General features: G+C 42.2%; 1 protein-coding gene across 1 annotated transcript in view; it reads left to right on the forward strand.

Moving 5' to 3' along the window:
• Positions 1 to 7553, forward strand: part of ccdc102a (coiled-coil domain containing 102A) — a 67945-nt gene extending 60392 nt beyond the window's left edge. Inside the window, 1 exon segment of the mRNA XM_065952523.1 lies at positions 2568 to 7553. Within this exon segment, the coding sequence (XP_065808595.1) occupies positions 2568 to 2700 (133 nt within the window). The 3' untranslated portion in view covers positions 2701 to 7553.
• The last annotated feature ends 1489 nt before the right edge of the window (positions 7554 to 9042 follow it).

A 9042-nucleotide genomic window follows, 5' to 3' on the forward strand; every position in this document is an offset into this window, starting at 1 on the left:
CTCATTTTTATTCAAGCCTTAGTGATAACTGATTCTGTGTGACACACTCAATGAAATGCACTTGCTTTCGATCTGCTGTTGCTCATGTTTCTGTTTGTGGTTTAGGAATTTGATCGTGTGCATCAGAGACACACTGGGCAGTAATCATGAAAGTCATTAATCTTCCTCATTGTTCAGTGAAGCCGTGACCACAACACAGTCTGAAAGATGGATGTTCAGTGTCTCCCTTACGTCTGTCTCTTCTTATGGACTGATAGGCATCATTCTTATGTTTAACTTTGCTAAGTGTTCGTCGGCTCGATATAAAACTTTTTAGTGGCTGAGTTTGTGTTGAAATGTTTGGATGATTTATCGACTAGTCGCTCTGATACTGATGTTACCTGCTCACTGACAGTCGACTGATGCAGATACTGAGGACAGAGAACGAGAGAGAGAGAAAGACTGCAAGGAGGAAAAAGTTGGACGTCTAAGGTGTTTGGTGTTCAGGTGTTGTGATTTTTGTTGACTTCTGATGACAAAGAGATCTCTGTTGGTCCTGAGGGAGAATCAGTGTCTGCTCTGGTCCTGGTCCTGGTCCAGATGGGACTCTTATCAATCACTGATCACATTTCCATAGCTACCACAAAGCTACAATAAGCTCGTTCTGGGGCGTTTACTGTGCAAAGTTCATTGGTTTTACACTAAGAACAGAAATATATATGAAATTGTTGCACTTTAGTTTTTTGTCCGACCCGTTTTATGAAGATTTCTAACGAAGCTTTGTGTCATGACTGGATTGGAGCTTGATTGGCTTTACTGCAATGACTTGACACAGCATTGTGGGCGATTCTGTGTAATGAACAAAATGAATAGACTAGAATAAAATGTTTATTGGCATTGTACAGGATACAATGAAATTCAGCAGCACAGCCTGAGTGGAGCTCAAAAAATAGAAAAAGATAAAAATAGAAAAACACCAAAAAGTGTGTTTTGGAAGCAGACTGAGTCATAATTGTGCATTTTTTGTTCCAAACAGAGTTTATATTTCAGCCGGCAGAAGCTGAGAACCCCATCGATTTTATTCTTGGGGGGGGTTGTGACTCGATAAGCCTGCTGACGTATTGAATGGATGGAAAGATGGAGAGGACTGTGACTCATGCATGTCAATGTAGGGTTGTAGATCCACACAGAGAGATTGCAGCATATTGTTCATGCTTTTCTTGTAATCGACAAACTATTCTTTGTCCTCAGTAATGGATTGACTGACTTTTCCCCAGGGACCACCAGAAGGTCATTTTTTTAACCTCTAGTGAACATGTTGACCTTTTCCATATAATCACATAACCTTTGATTGAGTTCCAGCTCAACTCAAAGCTTATGTGATTATATGGAAAAGTTAAGGTTAACCTTTCAGTTAAGGTCCCTCAAGAAGAAAATCACTAAAAATAGCCACTAAAACTTTCTGAGTGTTATTATGTAGATTCCTACCAGACATTTCTACATATAGAAAAACATTCTCTGCTGCAGAGGCGAACTTCAATCCATCCATTAACTTTCCCGATTGGGGTCGCAGGGGGGGCTGCAGCCGATCTCCAGCTGTCATTGGACTGTTCACCAGCCAATCACAGGGCTGAACCAGGAACTTCCTTGTTATAATTTGAAGCACTGTGGTAATCTTCAGCATCTTTATGTTATTAAATCTGTGATGTGTTTCTCTCTCCCTCTCTCTCGCTCTCTCTCTGTCTCTGTCTCTCTCTCTCTCTGTCTCTCTCTCTCTGTCTCTGTCTCTCTCTCTCTCTCTCTGTCTCTCTCTCTCTGTCTCTCTCTCTCTCCCTCTCTCTCGCTCTCTCTCTCTCTCTGTCTCTGTCTCTCTCTCTCTCTGTCTCTCTCTCTCTGTCTCTCTCTCTCTCTGTCTCTCTGTCTCTCTCTCTCTCTCTCTGTCTCTCTGTCTCTCTCTCTCTCTCTCTCTCTCTCTGTCTCTGTCTCTCTCTCTCTCTGTCTCTCTCTCTCTGTCTCTCTCTCTCTCTCTCCCTCTCTCTCGCTCTCTCTCTCTCTCTGTCTCTGTCTCTCTCTCTCTCTCTCTGTCTCTCTCTGTCTCTCTCTCTCTCTCTGTCTCTGTCTCTCTGTCTCTCTCTCTCTCTCTGTCTCTCTCTCTGTCTCTCTCTCTCTCTGTCTCTCTGTCTCTCTCTCTCTCTCTCTGTCTCTCTCTCTGTCTCTGTCTCTCTCTCTCTCTCTCTGTCTCTCTCTCTCTCTGTCTCTCTCTGTCTCTCTCTCTCCCTGTCTCTGTCTCTCTGTCTCTCTCTCTCTCTGTCTCTCTCTCTCTGTCACTCTCTCTCTCTCTCTCTCTCTCTGTCTCTCTCTCTGTCTCTCTCTCTCTCTCTCTCTGTCTCTCTCTCTCTCTCTGTCTCTCTCTCTCTCTCTGTCTCTCTCTCTGTCTCTCTCTCTCTGTCTCTCTCTCTCTCTCTCTCTGTCTCTCTCTCTCTCTCTCTCTGTCTCTCTGTCTCTCTCTCTCTCTGTCTCTCTCTCTGTCTCTCTCTCTCTGTCACTCTCTCTCTCTCTCTCTCTCTCTCTCTCTCTCTCCCTCTCAGATTGCGACGTCAGCAGCAGCACCCCGCTCTGTTCGGTAAAATGCGATCAGCCAGGTTCGGTCCTGAAAACTCCGACGGTCCCACCAGCGACATGGACGAGGAGGAAGAGGAACTGCAGCTCCAGATTCCATGACGACACAGAGACGGCCATGCTCACAGTGATACAGGATATATATATTTTTAAACAAACATCAGCAGTCACATGAGAGGGTGAAGATCGTTTGGATGAAACTAAGTATCTCCAGTGAGGGAAACTTTTTGTCGCAGAAAGCAGTACTGCCTTATTTTTGACCAGCGAGTGTTTAAAGGATGACAAGGTCAATACCACTCTCACTGTAAAAGTAGGTTTTCCACTCGTTGTTGAGACGCAAGCTCCAAGCAGAATCCTCACAATTGAACGCTATCGATGTTAATGATCAAATTATTATTAAAGACGACTTGACGGTTAATCTTTGTGGAGTAAAACATCCAAAAATGTAGAGAAGCCACCTAGTTATAATCTGGAGATTAAACATGAAAGAGTTCAAATTTTCCTCCCAGCAGCGATATGACAACACACACCTAATCCCGACGCAAAACACACACACACACACACACACACACACACACACACACACACACACACACTAAGACTGACACATTCTGGGATGTGCTTTCAAAAGCAACACACACAGGAACAAGATGAAACCCAGCAGGAGTGTGACAGACTTTGACAGGATGTTCTGGACAGTGTCATGCTTAACGAAAGGATCTTTGTTGAACCTCCTACAAACTAATCGCATCCTTTCACTGTATTCACTCATTCTTACCTCATATCATCTCAAGCATTACAGCTGTCCCATCAGAACTGTGCTACTGTATTCAAAGGAGTTATTAGCAGTGTTATTACTGTGCCCACAGCGGTCTGCTATGAGGAGAGGTGTTTGTCAAAGTGTTTCATAACGAGGGATATCATTTGTTCTATGTTGATATTTTACTGAAATGTTCTGACACATTTTAAACCAGGAGAGTATTTTTCTTCTTCATTTGAAGATTCAAAGTCTGTTTACTGTGTTTTAACGTTCACAACCAAAGCTGGGAGCACACTACTCATTTAAGCAACATCAATAACCACGACACCCCCGGTGATCAAAGTATTTTAGCTGCGTCATTTAAGCTTCTTAGTTGGGATGATTGTTTCCCGACTCTGAACAACCGTCTCTTTCCATAACAGAGCAGAAATGCCCCAGAAAATAATCTTTAATCTAACTGCAAAGGAAGCAACAAAGGGGTACAGAATCAGAAGGCAGTGTGAAGTAACTGTGGGGATGTGCGGAAGTTAAGCTGGTTAAAATGATTTTGAACCAGATGGTAGCAGGTACAACCTCCTCTTAACAACTCTTTAGCTCACAGCGTTGTCAGCTACCCAGCTTGAGAGATTTTATTCTCTAACTGAGTGTGAGTAGAAACTTGATGGTATCTACCCATAGATGAAAAACAAGGGATGTTCTTAGTGACTAATCTCTTTAAAAGCTCATTTAAATTCAGACTAGTTAACGAAAGTCGCTCCAGTCAAGATGCCATTTTATTTTATTTATTTTAAAGGTTATTTTTTTGGGTTATTTTTATTGAATAGGACAGCTTAGACAGGAAATGATGTGAGTAGAGAGTGGGGGATGACATGCTGCAAAACGAAACAGTCGGATTCGAACCCCACGGCTGCTGGTAGTAGAGCAGTATGGCAGCAGCCATCATCCAGAGCTCCAGCCCCAGCTAGTGGTGGGAGGCTGCATTACAGCTTAGACACAACATTTTCCGACAATGTGGGCCTGAAGTAAGATAAATATTCATAACTTCTTCAACTGACCAGTAAATCTGATGCCGACGAGTGAGGGCGATGACTTTTCATTGTATAGTGGTCTCCTTATTAAAACATGGGTGTCATTTCGCCTGGTATTGCAGTGTAGAAGTGGAATTAAACACATTGAAACCGGACGGTAAAAAGGGCGAGCAAATGGAAACATAATGGTTTAGCTGTAATGTGGATGTCATCACAGTTTGGGTGGAGAAAGAAAGAGCGTGCTGCCTTTGGAGATGTTCTCATCCCAATCAGTCTGCTCCACGTTACACCATGGCAAATGTGGTTAACGCTGCCCTTCAGTGTCATTATGGATTACAGCATGAAGCCTGTGTTTAGAGGCTAGAGGAAATGTTGGCATGAAAGAAGAATATAAAAGACTGAACGATTTGGATCAGGTCCTTGAACGCACCTTTCAAAGCTGACTAGTTAGAAACGAGTTCAAGGTTGTCTCAGTTGAAGTAATGTTCACTGCAGTCTGAAGATGACTACAGAATCATTCCTCTAGAGGCAGAAGTAGTTATTTTAACTCCAGGTAGTAACCTGTGTACTCCTGCAGTGATGTGGTGGGTGCATGTCGACACACAAATTAAATCCCAACACTGCAGTTTGTGACTGAAATGTAAATGAGGAGTAGAAGGAGTAACAGATGTGTGATCTAGTAGCATTCATATTCTCATGTAGCTGTTTCAGGTATGATCATTTCACTACGATGTTGGTATAACAGGAGGTGCTCTCCCACAGTAAACATATGTTACAGTGACTTTTAAACAACGAGCTAAGAAGAGAACACATGACCTATTTGTTCAGTGAGCAGATGGAGCTTTACTATCTTCAATGGCATCTTAAACTGCAGATTTTGTGACAGAGTCTGATCATTTCAATAGAAACTCCAGGATCACTGAAGTCATTCTCTGCAGAGTTGCTCAGTGGATCAGTAGCAAACCATCTTGCCAGTGATGACCTTGAAGGAATAGCTGCAGGAATCAGGAGTTAAAAAAAACCCAAACATCAGTCACCTCACTGTATCATCAGCAGCTGAGCTTAAGAGCTTATAAAGAGTTTGTAATTCTGCGTTTCCCTCCTTCATAACATTCTGAATGAAGTGATGCAGTCTTTACACATTTTTAGGGGAGCATAAAGCCGAGTGAAGAGAAGATATCGAGGAGAGTGGAAGTTGGTTCCCTCACCCAGGAGTTAGAGAACTCTGTGGTCCTGTTGAAATTCATGTTGACTTCATCTAAACGCCCGAACTATAATGAAATGGTGACGACCATTTTACAAAATATATCAGATTCATGGTTTTGTTACGGAAAAGATCAGGGTTAGATTTTTTAAATAGTAAATCAACGATGACAGCTGGTTTTAAACTGTCCGGGATTGGTCCATACCTCTTGGCATATCTAGCCAATCACAGCAGAGTAGAGAGGGACGATGATCTGTTGTAGAAAAGACGCCGACACTGCCCGACTCAGAAGATAAATCCAAGGGGAGGGAATCACCAGAGGCCCCCCCACGATACAATATTATTGCGATTTCAAACATTTTGCGATATGGTGAGAATTGCGATACAATATATTGCGATTTAACTTTTTTTAACTGCTTATTAAGTCCAAAACATTAAACTAAATCAAGAACTGTTTTGTCAAATCAGAAAACATTCTCAGTCTATTCATCTCACTTCAGTCTTTTTATTTCTGCACAATGTGAGTCGAGCCCACAGAGCGACCGACACTGTGATGAAAGTAAAGGCTGCATGCACCTCACAGTCTGAACTGTTGGTGTTTCAGTCTAATCGAACTGAACTGAACACAAACACGAGTGGACGACTGTACGACTGCAGTCATTTTTAATAATGCAACTTGTTCAAAATGAATTGTGCAACCCCTTCAGAAATTCAAAATTGAAAAAAGCACATTTGCTATAAAAATATTGCTACCTGGCGGCCATGAATTTAATATAATATTGCCACGCAAATTAGCAAGAGACTTATGCTGGATTAAACTACTTCTGCATACATGAGTCAGACGCCAAGCACAGAGACTCTCTATGCAACTGTGTTAGCACCAAACCGCTCGTCAGGAATAGCGAACTTTAATTCACTAATCTCAGCCACTGAGGTCTTTGCTTCCTTCACCATCCTGTTGTTGGTGTTGGAGGTATCTTCTACTGTGCTGCTGCTGCTGCTGCTGTGATTGGCTAGGTTCAGAAGTTGACCAACTTGACAGGAGCATCATCTTTTTAATGACAGCTGATTGGCCAATCTTTTTTCTATCAGAGGCTGATGGACATGAGTGTATTTGACTGAATTGAAGGGAAAGAGGATTTCAAGGTGCATCCATTGCTGCCTGATTCTCTTGCACACACTTTGTGAACCTCTTGGCCTCTACTGAAAACCCCGCTGCAAGCTACCGTGTTGGAGAGCCCTGCTTTAGATATTTGAAATGAGTTTTCAGTCAGGTTGGATTCTTTCGAGATGAAAGTTTCAGTTCAGTATTTACAAGTACGTTGAACAAACCCTTTCCAAACTGCGACAGCTACCATATATATAGTTCTTTTGATGATGTTGTGCAGATTTGACACACATCCGGTGTTTAGTCTAATGTTTAGTATTTTAGGTTATTGTTGTTTTCTTTAAAAAAAAGACCCAAAGTGTTTTTGTGCAGCAGTTCCCTCAGGTGTGTATTCAGTCAGAGTGGAAAAGCCTCGTTCAGACCGTCGAGGAAAAAACGAAAACTCTCTGAAACCGAGTCGATGAAAAATCCTGTTGGCCTTAACACTCCACCAATGTCTTCAACTATAGAGCAACGTTTTAGAGACACTGGGTGTTGGACTGAAGAGTTGATTTATTTATTCTAAGCAGGTTTAAATCTCCTGCCTGTGAAAGTGTTTCAGTCTAACGGCGGATAGATGCAGTTGTAAAAAGCAATAAAGCACTAATTTGTCCTCCTCCACCTTCCATAGTCACTCTCTGCCGCGGCCTCAATCTGACGCTGGAACGGGACCAAGATGTTTTTTACTGATCAGCATTCTGAACTATTTATGTTGTGGTTGTGATGGTGTACTTTTTATAAATGATCTGTACAACAGTGCTTTTGTATGACCTCTATAAATGTCAACTACAAATATAAAGAAGTGTTTTCTTTTTATTCCTCTGTACTGTATGTTTTCATATGTTGTGTGTGCTGGAGTGAAACAGTTTTATACAGACTCAAGAAGCAAAACACACAACTAGCCTGTATGCATCAAACTTAATGTAGAACACAACACAAATTGTTTAGCAAATCACACTTCTCTACATAATACACATCCTTCAAAACTGATATCCTGTGTGTGTCAATGGCTAAACGCTGAAACAACACACTGTTTAGAAATCACCTGAGCTATGGATGCACATTTGAAGACAAAGGTAAACCAATCACATCACATAAATCAGACCTTGAATAAGGAGTCATGTCTGCTTTTTATGTGCACAACAGTGGAGGACAATTTTGAAGCAAGAGTTAGAGGAAGAGGTGTTCAAGTAAGAGGGCGAGAAGGAGCAAGAGGAAAATATCTGAATACTGAACTCCACACTCCTCAGGTCCCTGAAGCACAGAGAGAGCCGGCAGGACAAAAACATGCACAGTACTTTGGGAAGACCGGAGCATTTCAAACATGTTTACAGTCGGTTACAAAAAAGGTTTTTGTTCTGAATAGCTCACCGACACTTGGAGGTGTGATTATAATGAGACTGAGAGTTCAGTATACTGTGGGGCTTGTCTGATCTGACTGACAGGTTGGCTCTTTGTAGCTGTTTGCCAGGACCCTAAAGAACCACCTCAGCTAGGTTAAAGTTATGTTTAAAGCATAGACTGTCAATATTAAAGGACAGAGCCTGATTGACGTCAGCCATCTGTTCCTGCAGGGGGCTCTGGAGGCTCATCTGTCACAGCTGCCATGCTGGAAATGCTGTCTCAGCATAACTTTCAGTCAACCTAACGACAGGCTGAGAGCTGGAGCTGAGGCGGGTTTTAAGCGTCTTGACGAACTGTTACATCGCGCCCACCATGTCAGCTACGTGCCTAACTATGAATAACACATTGTTTTCAAAATCAAAACAGAGCTGTTTAAAAAAATATATCACCCCCCGTACAGTACGTGCCAGTGATGACGATAACTAATCAGACCTATTTTGCTATTTTGTACCAGGCTGTAAACATGTTTATTTTTTGCCCGTCATGTGTATGTAACTTCGGATGTTCCTATAGTCAGCCTCAAGCGGACGCTGGACACTCGAGGAACTGCAGGACTTTGCACTTCCCCATTGGCTTCATTTTTTAAGACCAGAGGTTGCATTTCCAATATGGTGTCTGCCATCAAAACTCTGCTTCAGAAACAAATGGGTCACTCAGAGTACATCCATGTTTTATACATCCTCTGGTACAGACTACACAGCTCAGCTCAATCTTCCATAGCCTACTCAAAATGTTGCTCTAAAGTAAAAGCTTTGTGGGTTCTGTTTCAAGTAACAAGGCCGATTTTGAAATCTTTATTACACAGACTGAGGAAGAGAAGATGGCACATGTGTGAAATATTTGGTCAGTGGCAGCTTTTAAGCAGTCTGTATTCTGTGAGGGACTAAGATCTGTGTATTCG

The sequence above is a fragment of the Labrus bergylta genome, chromosome 3 (genome assembly GCF_963930695.1).
Source record: "Labrus bergylta chromosome 3, fLabBer1.1, whole genome shotgun sequence".
NCBI classification, from domain to species: domain Eukaryota; kingdom Metazoa; phylum Chordata; class Actinopteri; order Labriformes; family Labridae; genus Labrus; species Labrus bergylta.